This window comes from Ptychodera flava, chromosome 12 (assembly GCF_041260155.1).
Source record: "Ptychodera flava strain L36383 chromosome 12, AS_Pfla_20210202, whole genome shotgun sequence".
In the NCBI taxonomy this organism is placed as follows: Eukaryota; Metazoa; Hemichordata; class Enteropneusta; family Ptychoderidae; genus Ptychodera; species Ptychodera flava.
In genome coordinates, this window is record NC_091939.1 from 7,536,722 (window position 1) to 7,555,273 (window position 18,552).

Genomic DNA, 18,552 nt, shown 5'->3' on the forward strand with positions numbered 1-18,552 from the left:
ACTTTAATTTTGTATAATGTAATTTGTAGATGGACACCCAGTATATATCACAATGCAAGCAAACAGTGAACATAGCATTAAGATTTATTGTTTAAACAGGAGGAAATCACTGAAGTAAATTTTTTCTTTCACTCCTCCCAAATTTTCATTGCTGTAGATTCACTTGATGGGACATATTTTTTTATGTTGCGCACATATTGTTCTATATACTTATGTAATATTACACGTGGCAAACCTTTGATTTCCACTGAATTTTAAATTTGAAGAAGCAACCTACTTTCTGTTTTAACTTAATCAGGAATATGTCTTGTTTAGTCATTTGTTTGGAATTTAGTGGACTAATCCATACATAGGGGTGGAAAGATCCTTGAAGAGTTGATACGACTCCTACCTTAGCTTCACGTACCCACGCTTCAGTGCTCAATGGTTTCTTCTCAATAATAATAACATCCTTCTTGCTTTCAGGGCTTGGGGAAGTTGCTGACACTTTAGACGGACTCCCGGGTATTTTTGGTGACTCATCCACTGTTCTGACTTCTTTCGTCTTTTCTTCTGTTGTAAATTTCTCAGTCTGCTCAGCATTCAAAATAATAAGTTCTGAGTCTGCAGGTTTCTTCTTTGCGTCCTCAAGCCTGTCAAGTTCAAGAGTTTGTTCAAAATTGGCAAGTTTAAGTTCCTTGTTTTCCTGTTCTGCCTCCTTTGCTACATTTGTTTCATTTGCAATGACAATTTCCTCAATCTTTTCGGGTTCAGTTTTTTCTTCTTTGCTGGGTAACCCATCAACATTATCTGCGTCCACACTGACAACAGTGTCAATTTTCTCCTCTTTTCCTGCCTTGGTAACACTATCCTGCAAGACATCTTCTTCATCCTCTGAGGATATTTTCACCCAATCATCATCCTCATCTTCATCTTCCTCTACTCCTATTTTTTTCTCGTCTTCAGTGATCACCTTTATCTCTCCTTTCACATCCTTCTCCTCTTTGTTCTCGACTTCCACTTCTTCTTCCTCCTTCTCCATCTTCTCATCTTTCTCCATCTTTTCATCTTTCTCCATCTTCCCGTCTATCTCCTTCACAGCATCTTTCTCCTTCACATCATCCTTCGAGAACTCCACTTCCACACTCTGCTCCTTTTGGACATCTATTGTTTTCTCTTTTGTGGCTTCCTTTTGCAGCCTCTCCTCCATCTCTTGCTTCACAAAGTCAAAGATGTCAACTTTCTGTGGAGGAGCAACCTTTTCTTCAGCTTCTTGATTTTCAACTTTTGCTGGTGACGGTAATTCCTCTTTCATACTTTCAATATTCAAGTCTATATTGTCCTCTGTCTTCACTTCTTTCTCCTCTGTCTTTTCTTCCTCTTTCTTCACATCCATTTTTTCATCATCTTTAGTCACATCCATCTTCTCTTCCTCTTTCTTTTCATTTCCTTTCTTGTCCGTTGAGGGCAGTATAACTTTCTCAGGTTCCATTGGAGGAAGCAGTATCTTCTCTGGCTCTTTTTTGGTGAAGGGGAAGCTGTTTATTTCTTGTGACAGTTTATCTGTTTGTTCCTTGTTTTGGGGCTTTGTTGGTTTTATAGGCTTTAGTGGTTTGGGTGGGGGGATGGTTGGTTTCTGAAAGGAACCAAAGCAATAGAGGATGTGAAATTTGAGAAAATGATACAGGCTGAGCCTTTTGTATGATGATACATATAATGAATGATGTTGAGTTGAATGGAGTACAGAGGAGAAGCAACATGCACAACTTTGTAGTTCAAAGGGTGAGAGTTTTGTTGTATTGATGCTGGCATTGTCAATTATTCGTCACTTGCTTTCCAAAGTCACTTCAATCATTTCCCTTCTATTCTGTTTGATGTGAAACATGGGTTTCTATTCTTACCTCTGAGGAACCGTTTCATTTTTTTTATTGTAATAGATTGAGACAACTCCGTGGCACTTCTGGTTTGTATTAACCCTTTGAGCGCCAAGGTCAATGTTTGTCCCCTACATCAAAATATACACCAGTCAATTTTTTTCTAATTTTTACTAAAATTTCGATAAAAACCTGAAGCGAATAAAATCTGATGTTTATTTGGTCCAAAACTGCCAAATAAATTATAGAAAAATTAACAAAATTGGTAAAACGTTGCATACTATAGTTTTGATGGAAAAAATTGCAGCGCTCAAAGAGTCAAACCAATCTACCATTGAAAGAGGGAGAGCTGTATGGACAAATTTTTATTTTAGTATTTTCACCTTTTTTATGTCTGCCCTTGGCTTTGGTTTTGGGGACTTGACTGGCGATGGTGTTGCTCGTGGCTTGGGTACGGGTGATTTTGACGGTGATGCCGCTGCTCGTGGTGTTGGTGTCGGTGTCGGGGTGGCTGATATTGGATTAAGAAGTTTGGATTTCTCTGTCTCTAAGGGTTTATTATCTTTAGGCTTCTCGGCTGGCTTTGGAGGAACCTTACGTTGTGATTTCTGCAATAAAAGTGAAGATAGCATTTTTCATCAGTGTAAGGCTTGCTGTAAATGGTGAGATGAAGTGTGCAACTAAAACCTTCCTGGATTCCAAGACAACTCTCCAAACACTTGATCAATGACATATGGAACAAGTTAGCCTTGAAATGAAACACACTTTTCATATCATACATTGAATTAAGGACAAGTACAATAGTTAACTGGTATGTCTGAAGTACATGGACTTGAGAGTTAAATATATTTCCCTCTTATCATTTCAAACCTGTCACATATAAATTAGAGATACTTCTCACTTCTAAAAATACTGTCATATGGAAGAAACTGAGTAAATATATTTTTCTAGTGACAAATTATATGCAAGAGCTCACTATAAATGAGTGATATCATACCTGCAGTACAACAGTTGATGTTTCAATTTCAGTATTCCTGCTTAGCTAGTTCTTGTTCATTTCTACACAAATACCAATGTCATTTTTTCTGGATGAACAATTTTTTGTTTTAGGCAAGCAATCTGTACCTTATTTTCCATTACAGTTCGGCCATAATTCATGGAATAAACTGAACTGGGTGCTACAGCAATGCAAAAACAAATCCTGGTGAAGTTGTTAGTATACATAATCTTCATTTTGTATGAAGCAAATATTCTGGTGATGTATTCTATGGTTGAAATGAGTATATAAACAATGTCCACAAATTAAAAAAGTCAAAGGTTATGGGTCTTGTTTACTTTTATGATTTGTCACAGGAGACATTAAGATGTCTGCGCGATTTGATTCATTAGATTTTAAATCATTGCTAATAACATAGTTATTTCTCATCTCCAACTAAACTGAAACCCTGCGACTTAAAATAATTGAAGGTGTTGTGGGAACAGGTAACACTTATTTTAATGATGTAAAATTCAATTATTTCAATTCTATCACTTAAGGCAAAACAGCTTGTTTCTGTGAAATGAGGAGGCAGATTTGATGATATGGGGGAATTCTATATTGCAATTATTAGTTATATTACTGGGAATTTATGAAGTCAACCTGACATTTAATCAAGTTGAACAAATAACGCATATATGCATATTTGTTACTGACATACATAGGTCACTGTGGGTCAGCACATAGACCCTCCAATGGCCTGCATCAGCACTGTATCTATCAACATCACAAGATCAGAGACTACACACGAACACGGTTGATTTACACACCAATAATTGATACAGGCATTATTTGGAGAAATTTACAATCCATTCCTGCTGACAATCTACCTCCAACAAATCACGGTTAGCATTGATGTACGGCTCAATTAAATTTTTATTATCAGTTATTGGCCAGCTGATTTGTCTCCCACTTAGTCGATCGATCTTCATGTAACTGCAGAAATAACTTCACATGAAATGCAAATTTCAGTCTAGTAAATCTACACATAGGTTTAAGGCCGAATTCAGTGCTCTTTTGAGCCATTTTCCTACAACTGAACGATAATTTTGGCAGGTTAGGAAAATAATTAAATCTTAACGGGAAAATACACAGCCGTAATGTTCAATTATATTGGCCTTATTTTTGTTCAGTAAAATAAAGATATTATCCTCTCTTTCCATCAAAAAAGCATGTTGAAATACAAAATATCGGCCTAGCCAGTACCATGCTTTGTGTGCAACATGCAGTACTGACATATGGATGAATTCCAGTCTTAGGATAAATTGAACACTGGGGATTTGCACATGATTGTGGGATAAGAAATCATTTTTACGAAAGACAAAATTACTGGAAATTTCATCAAACACTTAGCTTCAAAATCTCCCCTTTTTGTTGGTTTATCATTATTACACTTGATTTAACATGAGAATATAATTTTTTTGGTATCAACACATCAAAAATCCATTTGCATAAACAGGTCGATCAACAGATTAATTTAAATTTTTTCATTCCATATTTCCTGCATAAAGCTTCTCAAACATTATCAATATTATGGGTTTAGCAGGTTGTCTGTATCAGTTTACATGTGTCAAGTATTCCTAGTGTAATGCTGTACAAAGATATAATTGTATGCAACACTTGCTGTCCTTCAATTTGACTGAATAAGCAGATAAGCAGATAACATCTCTCCTAAGATGTTCAAGATTGCCTGTCTGTAATATTACATGTAAAACATTAAAAAATCATGTAACCCAATTCTAGTCCAAAAGGAAATTCCAAAATCACCTGTAAATCTAACTTCACACTGAGCTATTTCCTTGTGGGACACCCTTAGAATACACTTCTGTTTTTGTCACAACCAATTCTTAAACAAATTATGAACAGTCATACACTAATTTTATAGAGCATGTAGAGAGTATGGGAGTGCTTGTTTTATCAGCTATGATACCCTGATATTCAACGACAGTGCGAGGATAAATTTATTCCTCAATAATATCTTAGGTTTGTTTTTCATTCAACTTTTTCCCCTTGTGCAATCTGTTATCAAGTGCTTTAGAAAATTGCTTTAATACAATTATCTGATTACACAAGCTACTGATCTGACATTCAAAATGTTAAATTAGAGTTGCAGTAGAAATTCGGATAAGGCGTTACATGCACTGCTGGGCAGAAATTGCAGTGCAGGTCTTCTGTATGCACAAACCTCTCTACGTATCACCGTGACTTGAGTATCATTTACAAGTGGTTTACAGTTCAATTGAACACAACCATCTGACATCATCATATGAAGTGAACCACACCTCAATCCTCTCTGAGGGACTTTCTATATGTATGCAGGGCTCGAAATATTACCTGTCTGCCTGTCCCGGACAAGTGAAATTTGGCCTGGGACAGGTAGTTTTGAAAAATACTTGTCCAAGTGGACAGGTAGGTTTTTTCAGCCTGCAACCAGTATTTCAACCTATTGACTACAGCAAATATTCATAAGTTTGAATTTATATAACAGCGTTTCCATTACAATTTCAAAACTTGCGTACGATTTTACGCAACTTGGTTCTTATTTGCGTAAAATGTATCAACAACTCGTACGGTTTCGATGGGAATCGGTATCTGAAGTGAGTTGGGCAGTCTTTTCTGTCGAACTTGGGGGTTTCCTTTAATGCGCATGCTCTATTAACAAAAAACAATAACGTGGGGGGCTTCAAGGTATAGTAGCTGAATGAACGCTTGCAATGCCGTGATGCATGTCTCGTATATGATCGTTGAGCAGCCTGATGACTTCATGTTCAAAGTTTCAAAGAAAATACTGTCTGACAATGAAATTAGTGTTTTCAAAGGGCCAACAAAAAGCAGATACTGATCAAAGTCCAGCGGGACCTCTCAAGATGCAACCCTACAGAGTGTAAATCGTCACCCGTAAACACTTTCCAAATAACATGCGACCTAATGACCATGATTAACTGTATTGTGTTACCAACAACGTAGACTCCATGGATTCTCGAATTTTTTGCATCTGTAGTGTCATTGTCTGTACAGAACTGATTGACACGATGCTTTGTGATGATGAAATACAAGGTTTCATAAAGAGTTGCTGTCTGCTAAAGTCTAAAATGTTGCATCATGATAAATGTCACTTGCAAGCAGGTGCATATGTTCTATTTTTGTCCTGCATTGAACCACGTTGAGGCAATGTAGTGCGAGTCAAGTATGTCCGTGTCAAGGGGCGGCATTTCTCAATGCGTTAGTTTATGCAGTCATGATTTTTTTTGCGTATTTCAGACTATTTTGCATAAAATAGCAGGATTTTGCGTAAACGGAAACGCTGTTACAGTATATACCTTTTACAATTTTGAAAATCATTATTTGGATATTTACCTGTGAGAAAAAAAGTAAAAGAAAATTCGATAATATCTAATCACTGTTTACAGGAGGCAGCCATATTGATTTATCTAAGGTCACGTCTCAACTCTCTTAGATTGGGAGATTCTCAGGGCTATCTCGACACCGCTGTTACGCCAGTTTGCATATGATACAGGCATGAGTTTGTTGAATTGAATTGAAACTAGTATAGTTTCTTAGAATAAATTATGCCATTTTGGACATGAGTTTGTTGAATTGAATTGAAACTAGTATAGTTTCTTAGAATAAATTATGCCATTTTGGACAGGTACTTTTCTCACTGGGACAGGTACTTTTTATTTTGACTTGTCCAGTGGACAGGTGGTTGAAAAAAAGTATTTCAAACCCTGGTATGCAATAGAACATAATAATGTCTGAGAGACACTCATATCATGACTGTAAATTTCCTTTCTGGATTCTCCCTCTAGGCCTTGTTGAGTTGCTTTGTAAACTTTTCAAGTATCCTGCTTTTTTATGTTATACCGCTATGACATAAAGATTGCACAAAATGAAAATCAGGATTAGGACTTGCAAAACTCTTAAGTGCATAAGATAAATTTATTATCAAATGCAAGTGTATTCTGATTTCTTTTCTACTGATGAATATTAATTAACTGTACTTATGACAACTTTTACAGTTGCTTAAATTTATAGTTTTGTCAAATGCACTACATAAACCAGCAAACAATGTCTTCATTGAGGCCATGTTTATCAGAACAGCCGATGCCAACAGAAAACATCACACTGTATCTAAAAACAAATCATGATACACACACATTTCAAGCAGGGCGAGTCAGTTTATCTTTTCTTTTTTACCTTATCTAACCTTTAGCCTGACTGACAATTTATTTTACTCAGCTAGATATACAAAATTAGACTTTATATTTTTCCTCCACAGAACCTACATGTATATGTATAGGCAGGCGATGATAGACAATATGCTCAACGAGGTAATGTTATTTAGGTACAAAAAGATACACAAATGATGTGTATCATGAATCTATTAGATAGATTTTTCCTAACCCCCACCCCCCCCCCCCTCTACAATCATACATGTACATGTATGTGCAACATACATTGGCTTTAACGATGCGACTCAGGTTCAAGGTCAATTTTAGCAATTTTTTTTTTATTTCAAATTTCGAAGCACTGACACATGGTCTTTCTTTGGGGAAAGGTGTTGGGTCACATCGTACCGGGAAATTCCTGAAATATTACTAAAATGGAAAACTATCAGCTACACCGCGTGCCATTATTTCCCTTTTGTCTTAACGGTCGCGGATTACCGACCACGATATCTTTGATAAACACGCAGAGATTATGTATAGGCTTTGCGGTATAGTGCGCATGCGCTAGCTTCAACGTTATGCTCAGCGTTTTGAACTCCGCATGTATCGGTACGGCAAACACGTCGAGCAGACCAAAGCCGGCGCTCGCGCTCCGTACCGTCGAAAAAGCAAGCGAGGTCCACAAAAGCGGACCTGAAAAAGATGGCAACGTGCGCAAAGGTCGATTTAAATGTAAAACAGTCCGACTTTGACTCATACTCCCTGCAATAACGATCAAGAATGCAGTGAAGAGTCAGATTTGGCCGAGGACGCAGACGATAACGGAGACAACTATGAAGTATTTGACACGCTGCTTTTCGAACATATCCTAGCTATGCTGATTGCATACCCGAGTCCTAAAATTAGCCTGAGCGAGATGAAACTTCTGTTAGTTGCGATAATTTTATCACTCTTGCTGTACATGCTTGGTGTTAGTATCGTGTTCTTTTATATTTTTAAACTCGAGTTTTCTATCGTGCAGTCTTTTCGTGTCTGCTGAGAAACCTTGAACAACACCGTACCCGACAACAAGTGACATTTATGTCAAGGAGTTTCCCAAGCCAGTGCAGGAGTTCATACACACATAATGTAGATTCACAAGAGCAAGTTCACCGATCTGCTAATTTTTCGAAACGAAATGGAAATATTTTTTTTTATTTCATGCCTTTTCTTTCTTTAAATATAACCCAAAAATTAAATTACGTCAAACGTGAATTGCGAGGGTTCACAAATGATTATTGTGTGCGTGTTGTCTAAACTTATCAATTACCCGCCGACTCCACAGCTGCTAGCTGGACCTCAACACTGAACGTAAAACACATCCGGCTCAACTTCTAGAAGTGCTGAAACTAGCAATTTTTGCTATATGAGGTCAGTCATCAAAAGTTTGACTAAAAGTAAAAATCTCCGAAATGATAATGTGTGCGATGGTATTGCGCAAGTCGAGTGACTCCACTAGCTGTGTAGACTAGTCGATACTCTGTCTCTCGAACACGCTGTCGATGACAGCCTGCACTGTTCTACGCTACGGCGTGATAATTATTATTTTGATAAAATCGGTACAAGAACACATATAAATAAAGTTTGAAAAAATAACACGAGTCAATCTCTCCCGTCGTAACGAAGGGCGACAAGTTTGCAGTGCGGTGCAAAAGCTAAGAAAATACGACAGACATTTTATGTTGTCAAGAGTTACATGTGTTCGTCTCATCTTGAGGTAGGAAAACTAGCAAGTGACGTCCCGTTCGCACAGTGTCGGCGCTAACATGAACTTGACAATCACTTTTCACAAAGAACATGCATAAATTGCCGATCGCGAGACAGGAAGTAGACAACTTGAGTCAAGAACAAGTGAATGCCCGACGCGATCGCGCGACGACAGCACACAGGTCTCGATCTGATAGACTTTTTTACACAAGTTTTCGACGTCTTCGTCTTGACTGTGAACACTGGTAACCAGATTGTAACCGTTGAGTTAACAGTATGCAGTTAATATGCTAGTTAAACGTTCCAAAATGGATTAAATCGCTAAGTACCCCTCTGTGTTTGTTGTGTAAATACCACCCACTGCTGGCACTAAGCATTTGCCAGTTTAGTGTATAATTTCTTTCTATTTTCACACGATCTGCAATCCTAAACATATTCAAAATTCCCAAAACTGACTCTAAATATTTCAACTTATTCCTGGTATAAGAAAATTCGCAGAAAATAGTGCGCGAGTCGGACTTCTTGGTCACAATGTGTGACGCATAGGTCGTTTACACAAATCGTCGATTTTCTCAGTTCCGTTTTTGGCAGTGCGTACATTATTCAAATAAGTATAAGTCGGCGGCGCCTGGACAGACTAGCCTGATTTTTCACCTGTGGACAGTGAATGAATATCTGAAAGAACGTGTCTCAGATTTCCGATAAAGGGCCTGGAAGTGAAGATATCCTGACAAACATGAACAAAGGCCGATAATTTATGCAAAAAACGTCAAGTTGACACTTTGAAGGTGCATTGTGCGAAAACAAAAGCGAATTTCAAAAATCCGGGACACGGTTTTTTGCCCAGTATACCCAGCCGTCGATTGCCGTTAACAGATCACCAAGGCCGATGGGAGATTTGTACTTACACTTTTTTGAGTAAAAAAACTAAAAAACACGTGTTTTTGAGTAAAACAGCCGTATGCGCACTGTTTTTGAAAAACTAACAAATTTTCTGAACTTCGGTGACCGAGCAGATAAAAAAAGTACCACATGTCGGGTGTGTGACCACGTCTTCTTTGTGAAAATGAGGATTGAAATAAGTGACAATGAAACTGAGTCGCTACCTTAACATGTCACAAATACTACATACCTAGCTACATATCTTAATTTGAACTGCACATTGAACATTCAGAAGTGTATCATTATAAACAAGACACAGACATACAATACATGTAAACCTGGCATATCCAGCTAACCTACTAGCAGCATCTCAACTTGTTTTCAGCTAAGCAGTCAATTTGATATCATTAAAAATACACCCTGTTGCCATGGTGATATGCACAGGACAGAAAAATGTTACACACGGTACATGAACATGCAATGATAAACAGTCAAACTGTAACACTTCAAAAGACACTGCAGGAAATTCTGTTTTACATTTTCTTTGAAATCAGTAAAGAAAGGTGGGCTAAATCACCTGAAGACGTGACCTTGCTCATAATAGACAAGTTATTCTGAGTGGCATTTGAAAATTGCTGATCGAGCAGAATTTTCCTGACAAATTTTAAGCTCTGGAATACAATCATCTTGTGATGAAACACTCCCATACATCCATCCTCCTACCTTCAGCAGACCCAGCCAAGTACAGCATCCTCTCAACGTGTGTACAGCATCAAAAATGGCAGTCTGCCAGAAAATTGCCGTCCCATGATGCAATTCTCATGACCCTTATCCTTAGATTTCCTAATATGATGCATCTCACTACGGGGAGTCCCTGTATTTTTTATCTTTTTCTCTTTCGTAGACTTTTGACGCACAGTTCTCTGATTAAATTTCAACCACACTGGAGACCTCAGTATTCCATATTTTTGCTTGCAAAGGAGTAATACACAAACTGAAGTCCAATAAAGTTACGTTTTGAACAAAATGTTGACAAAAATATCTCTTTCCAAGGTAATCTACATATTCAAGCAACGTTAATTTTCAATGAAGCTGATTTATCTTTTATTAGCCAATCAAAATTATTATTCTAGATAACCCCCTGAGAGGTAACAATATTAATGCATACTCCTTCCGCAGATTAAATTTGACACTTATGTTTTCATTCCAGTGTATCAAATGCAAGTATCACTCCATTGACATATATAACAAAAATTCTGGCATGTTTTTCATTGATATCATGCAAATATTTTGGCTTGTATAAACAGCATAAATACCTAGACGACTAACCTTGTTTTCCAGCAAAACAAAATAACTGGTAAAACATAGCTTGAATAAATTAATATCAACACCCTATGTTTTTACAGAGTCTTTCCTGTTTTATCTTTATGAAGTATAATATTATTTATGAGGTTTTATCTTATTAAGCAAAAACATATTTTCTTTCTAGTCGAATCAACCTCTGTGACTCAAAGCAAAAATGTCACTGACACTATGATCGTAAAATGTAGCCTGACAGAATGAAGTCATAACACTTTCATAAAGTTTGTGAATTACAAACAAGCAACCTAGCGGCCGATATAGCTCCGCTGTGTTTATGTAGAAAATAACTATTTTTGACACATGTTGATGAAGAAGGTGGAAATCTTTGATAGGTCAATGCAATGGCCAGAAAAAAGTGGCTAAAATACAACCATTTTCAGTAATAGAGCGCGAAGCCACTGCAGTGAACTGCAATAAAACTGCTTACACTAGTTTCAGCTGTAGCCGTGGCCACTTTGGTGTTGAACAAGGCTACTTGATACAGACAAAAGTCTTGTACAAAGGCAAAACTAGCTCTGTCTGAGGCTCAGGTTGTAAATGAGAGTTTACGATTGGAACCCTGTGTTCAAGATTAAGATACAATGTAACATTACTATGCACTGGTCCATGTACAAATCTTTTTTATTTCAACTTCCCCAGACAAACTGTCTGCATGGGACATACACTATTGTCGACTTTGCCAGCTGGCTACAGCTGAAACTAATTAGTGTGAGCAGTTTTATTGCACTTCACTGCAGTGGCTTCGTGCTCTATTACTGAAAATGGTTGTAAGCTGCAAAAATACACAATTGAAGATTTCATCATATTTTCAATATATCACATCGGATCATCCCTAAGAACATGTCAACCAAAGCTATCTGATGAGTAGTTTTTATTGAGAATAAAATTTTCTGACCAAAAATGGCAACAATTGCTCCCAAAAATAAAAATTGCAGATTTCATCATAATTTCAAAAGATCAAATTTAGTTCATCTATAGAAACCTGTATACCAAATTTCAAAGGTGTTAGACCAGTACTTTTGAGAAACACTTGCAAGAAAACTTTAAAGAATTCTCTTTCAAAATCAAGAATTAAAATTGGGGTCACCAAACAAATTTTGATACTAGAGAAACAAATTATCTCATGTTTACAGATTTTTTAAATTCAAAATGGCCGAAATCCCTATGGGGAAAAATAAAATTACTGATCACAAAACTAAACTGGTGGAAACTTTATTTATGCCATAAGCTTCAAAATGAGCACCCACAAGTGGTAGGCTAAAAGAATATTGTAAAAGTTTTAAAAGTCTAAATATCTGTCCCCAAGGGGCATCCTACCGTAAGTGAACTTACAGCCTATCCTTGCAGAATTATAGGAAGTTTGTGCCTCATGGTTTATATGGATTCACTGACTACATCCAGTGTCAAGCTAAAACTGAAAACACTGTTACAAGTAGAAAGCGTATGTCTACCTTGAGTTTTGGCATTCCTGCCCCTAATCCTGGTAACAGGAATGGACTTGGCATGGCTCCTGGTGGTAACTTCTTTGCAGCTTGGCCTCCTGGCTGTGTCGTTGCCTTCTCTTCAACATCTTTCTCTTTGTCCTTCTTTTCATCATCATCCTCAATCTTTGAAAAATTCACTAGTTTCGGTTCTGAATCGACGTAAAAGTGAGAAACAATAGAATTTGGAGTAGAGGAGGATAAAAAAAGATTGGTTAGAGGCAGGGGAGAATAATGTTAATCCATACTCTGAGTGCTCCTTAAAGGGAAACAGTCGTCTGAACTGCACCTGTGCAAACAATGTATTTCGTGCACGATATCTCAATAAACCTCATCATTATAGCTGCATCATTTAAATTATACGATGTAGATTATGACAGACATGTTTTAACTTTCATCAATCACCATCGTACCTTGAATACAGTGTTTACATTGGTCGTATGGGTACCATACGACCTTTGAGTGCAGTTCCTATGACTGTATCCATTTGAATCTAAAATTATTTTATGTTAGATTTTATGAAAGACTTCTTTGAGATATTGATCAAAACAATCTAAATGACAGTTGTCACTTAGGCATGCAGAAAAATTAAAAAAGGAGCATTTTTTCCTAAACTACGCAAGAAAAACACTAGGCAGTGAAAACACACATGATTTTTCAACTCCTGCACCACTTGAAGAATTTTCCAAAATATCTCCTGTCACTCCTCCACAAATACATCTCCTTTGAAACAAAATGCCTGCAGTAAAACATGATTTGTAATTGTATATATCAGTGGTACGTCCACTGACTTTTCAGAGAACTCAACATACGTTGTAACAAAGCGGAAATTACAAAACATTTTGCTTCGGGGTGTGTTTTGACGTCAATTCCATACAGAAAATGATGTCATAGCCGATACTCAACACACAGAGCTTGCTATTTTGATGGCAATTAGATCACATACTGTAATTGAAGTTGGAGAGTATCAAATATCTGACTTGCTGACATAAGAATAATTTGATAATTATACAAGCACTTTATGGCGATTACTCCACACTTGAGTTCTAATCTATCAACAAAACCTCCTCCATTTTCAAAATTTTTCACTAACATAGTTGATTGGAGTACAAGTTCTACGCTACATGTATTGATACAATTTTTTTCTATTTTTCAAATTTCTAACAAATTGTAGAAAAATAATAATTCTGATGCATGACACATTGAATGGGGTACAGTACAAGGGAACAGTGTCTATGAAATGAAAGACAGACATAATAAACTCTGGTATATGTACCTGTTGAATCTCTGAAGATATCGTCTGGGAGTTGTCCTTCCATGTCTTGTTGATTGCTGAACAGACTTGAAGGTCTAGTCGGTTTTCTTCTCTGTCTCAAAGCACCGGCCTTACCCAGCCTGGCTCTGGATTTCACAATGCCAAGGTCAAGGGTGTTGGACCTCTGTAAAACATGAGAGACTGATGTGTTTGAATCATGGGGTTTCTCTATTGACATCTGGCAGACGGTGAAAATTATGGGACGCATGGTCGCAACTTTACACCACTGATGCACGTTATAATACAAATGAATTGTACAACTTACATGTAGACAAAATTTACAATAGGACATATACATGTAATGTGGACAGTGTAGTCTGACATGTAATATACAGTTTATTTGGAGCTCTGTAAATCAAAAAAACACTGACAAAATATATCATGTACGGTGTCTGGGCTATAATACACACCTTCAACACCTTTAACCCTTTTCCTGCCAAGGCCAGTCACCTACCACTCTCTCAGGTTAGTAAAATGTAGTATAGAGCCTAAAACCTATTTCCACCTTCTTGGCTTGTCTAATAAATCCATGACTATAATATAAATGTGCCCAGCTTGGCAGACTGAGTACCCTTAAAGTCAGTCTAAACATGGTGTGTGTCACTTGACTTAACAGGTTTTTACTCAATTTTACTGACTTTGCCGGATAATGGCCTTCTATGCACCTTGACAATCAATGCAACGTCCAATGACATGGCAGGAGAAGGATTCAATGCTGAACCTATTTTGTATGTAAATGTTGATACAAACAAACAGAACCACATTTTGTCACATTTGATGGTAAATCATTTTTTGGTAAAAATATACTTTGGATGAAATGAAGTAAGAATACCTGGATGACGGAGAAATCCATGAATTCTCCAGCGGAAGGACTTTGGTTTTCCTTGGCTTTTTCCACACTAGGTTTGTCTTCACCACCGCCATTTTCGACTTCTCCACTGTTGTGTCGTACTTTTTTCTCTGGAGATACTTCATCTTCAGATTCACTGCTTGATGACTCAGATTCCTGCAAAGCAGAGCAGAGCAGATATATTGGTATGAGTTTTGGGCAGTTCCTTCAACAGCTTATCCATGAACTGAGTTTACTTTCAGTAAGGTCTGACTTGAGAAACTGCTCATTGAAAGTAAATGAGCAAAATTTAGACTCAAGATATTAGGGCCATGGATAACATGTGCATGACAAAGGAACTCATTGCATCTGGGGGACAGCATCTAGCTCTCCTTTGATGGTCATGCATATGGTCACACCAAAAATATGGTATGCTTTCGCCATGGACACTGTGTATATGTACCATACACATGATACCGTATTACATTGAATCAAATTTCGTTTTGAAATGTTTGTTGTCCAAAGACCTGTCAGTAGTTTAAACTTCCAATGATGATCGTATTTTGGAGAAGTTCAAATTATAATTTAATTTTGTCATCAAAGTTTGATACTTCTAAACTTTATTTCGAAAGGGAGTTTGAGGTCAACCGTAATGAGTTTCATTGCCTGCAAGTATTACTACCCTTTTCAGAATTAGAGCGCGAAGCCACTGCAGTGAACTGCAATAAAACTGCTCACACTACTTAGTTTCAGCTGTAGCCAGCTGGCAAAGTCGACAACATTGTATGATGTCCCATGCAGACAGTTTGTCTGGGGAAGTTGAAATAAAAAAGATTTGTACATGGACCAGTGCATGGTAATGTTACATTGTATCTTAATCTTGAACACAGGGTGCCAATCGTAAACTCTAATTTACAACTCGAGCCTCAGACAGAGCTAGTTTCGCCTTTGTACACGCCGACTTTTTGGTCTTTATCAAGTAGCCTTGTTCAACACCAAAGTGGCCACGGCTACAGCTGAAACTAATTTAGTGTAAGCAGTTTTATTGCAGTTCACTGCAGTGGCTTCGCGCTCTAATTCTGAAAAGGGTTGTATGAGCCATGGTCCTTCCTTCTTACAGCATTGGATGTCAATCTAATATTAGAATCCACCTCTGTACCATTTTCCGTCACAGTGTCTCCACTACTGTGCTTTGCACTCATAGGTCCATAAATACAATCTCAACAAATTTTTGAAATTTTCAAAGCCATTTTGCGAAAAGCATTTTCCATTACAATAACTGGTATAGACAGAAGGCAGTTACCATGCTTGTTAAGTTTACTTTAACTGTCCATTTTATCAGCTTTCAATAAGGCAATATGCTGTTTCCTGATCTGAGTTAGTTTTCACACGGCGCATTTCTGCATGCATTAATCTGCCATTGACATACAGTGCAGCCGTAGGCTTAAATTTTATTGCATGCTGTACCGCTCCATGAAAACACAGTATTAGCAGAGTGTATGGCAACAAGCTACAGTTGTGTACAGATGACCTTATGAAGCTTGTTTCCATGGCAACAAGCAACAGTCTACACAGATGACCCAATGGCGCCTGTTTCTATGGCAACAAGCAATACTCTACACTGATGACCAAATGAAGCTTGTTACAAAAAATGAATGTTTTGTACCATGTGAAGTGTGAAGTGACTAAATCTTACACAGAACACATGACTAAACATGCATGTTTGTGATAATCACAGATTTATTTTTTTTCAGAATTTACTTTTGACTTCAACAAACATTGCATCTTGTATGCACTGATTCATAAAATGTTTTCACTTCTCTATTGCAATGCTGATGGGTACTGCTAACAACATAGAGGATGTAAAGATACATGTACATATATCATACTAAATTTCAAGAAGTTTCCTTTTATTCCTGTCATATATACATGTAACTGGCTATAAGTGTTGGTAACAGTGTTTGTTATATGTTCCATATTTGTGTTTGAAAGCACCGGTATTTAGAAGTGATCCACTGGAACTCAAATACATCTGTACTTCACAGTGATGTATTGGAAGACCGCTTCTACGCAGTTTCTTCCTGTATGAATAAATACCATATTCTCTCACACAAATCTTGACCAGTACTGAAGTTATAAAATCATATCTACATCATTATGAATCCTGCTCCAAAAAAATTCAATAGAAACTCATGTGACAGATTCTTCCACAAATATCAATAAAGATTGGAGCATATATGTATAGTGTCTGTCTGACAGATGAAACATTTTGTCCCATGAGCTACACAGAGTAATGTATGGTACTTGAATGAATGTATAAAGACTTCCTGACATCCTCATGCAGCTCTGTCAGTGAACAACACTTGTGTCAGTCTTATAATTTAATGTACATGCATTTCCCTGGGTTCAGTCGTCATCAGAATCAGTTTGAAATGAGTGTGACAACTAAGCAATTGATACCGGTTTTACGGACGTGGAAGACATAAACATATTTAGCAGACATGAGAACTGACTTTGATCCATTGAATGGATGAAGCTAAAGCATTGTGCATACATGTAGTGCCTCTCCCTCTTCTAAAACCATTTTATAAAATGTGTGCAGAGTATGCGGCAATATGAACACACACACACACACACACACACACACACACACACACACACACACACACAGAAAATGTTTTACACTCTGTGTATTTGGAGCAGATTTTTTCTAATAAGGCAACATGGTGTTATTTTATTGCAATGTGTATACTACAACTACACAGTGATGGATTTAAATGTATGGCTACATTCATATTCATGCTTTTGAATGGCAAACTGTAGCGATGATGAAAACGTAATGAGACACCGTACAACTTGAAGGAAGTATTTTGGCACACTTGGGCAGATCATCATAGACGACATAGTGGCCAGAGATTAATGCCACAAATGGCTTTTACATGATGCTGTTCATAAAATGAAGTGGTAAAACACCCGTGCACACACCCACTGATAAAAATGACATCAAAGGCTGCAGTGTGGACTCAACTATCTCAGAGTTGAAACTGTGGCTATCATAGTATCACACCGGCTTGTAATGGATCCTCTTTGATGTTTGATCAACCAGCTTGAAAAAATCAAATTGACATATCACAGCGTGAATGAAATGATATCCTTACCCAGGGGTTATCATTCGGAAAGCTGGAACACCGGATAATGCTGGAAGAGTACCGGAAAAGAACTGGAGGCCATTTAGGAAATCTCTTTTCACCATCCAAGTGTATACTTATATTACAAGTTGATTATCTCATTTTCTTCTTTGCAATGAAAAGGTTACAGTAACCATTGATTACAAACAATATCTTGTTTTGATACCGGCCTGTCTGTGTTGCTAGATCAGTATGCAGTGCAAAGCATTCTAACTATGCTCAAAGTCAGAGTTGTTCAATGTGTTTGGTATATTGAAGCTCTACAGCGTACTGTATATATCATGCATCTGTTGATTATTTCAGATTGAGGTATGTACACCCAGCTTGTTGTTCACTTTCCAAAGCTATTGTGGTACATCTCCATGTCTTAAAGAGTTGATGAACAAAAAAACTTATTTACTGGGCTACATAAATGATAACAAGACTCAAGACTAAATTTTGAAGAAAATCCTGATATGGAAGGTTTAATAACTTTAAAGTTCTGAATATATTCTGGTATTTATGCAACTGTAAATTTTTGTATCGAACCAATTCCTTTTTACATGTTGTTTTGAATGGAAAAAATGCAAATCAATATTAGAGAATTATCATAATTATGACAAGTATTAAATTATTTTCTTATTTACTTATTCAGAAACTTTATTCTGAATCTTCAGAAATAGCTTTCTTTCACTATTTCAAGTCTTCCTGA

At 37.1% G+C, this 18,552-nt stretch overlaps 1 protein-coding gene across 9 annotated transcripts in view; it reads right to left on the minus strand.

Moving 5' to 3' along the window:
- The window catches only part of LOC139144861 (uncharacterized), a 50,657-nt gene that overhangs the window by 13,806 nt on the left and 18,299 nt on the right, over positions 1-18,552 (minus strand). For all 9 annotated transcript variants that reach the window (XM_070715674.1, XM_070715673.1, XM_070715671.1 and 6 more), the window contains 5 exons: positions 14,677-14,850; positions 13,806-13,968; positions 12,500-12,681; positions 2,237-2,461; positions 392-1,615 (listed from right to left, as the gene is read on the minus strand). In XM_070715674.1, the coding sequence (XP_070571775.1) occupies positions 392-1,615; positions 2,237-2,461; positions 12,500-12,681; positions 13,806-13,968; positions 14,677-14,850 (1,968 nt within the window). The remainder of the gene's footprint in view (positions 1-391; positions 1,616-2,236; positions 2,462-12,499; positions 12,682-13,805; positions 13,969-14,676; positions 14,851-18,552) is intronic.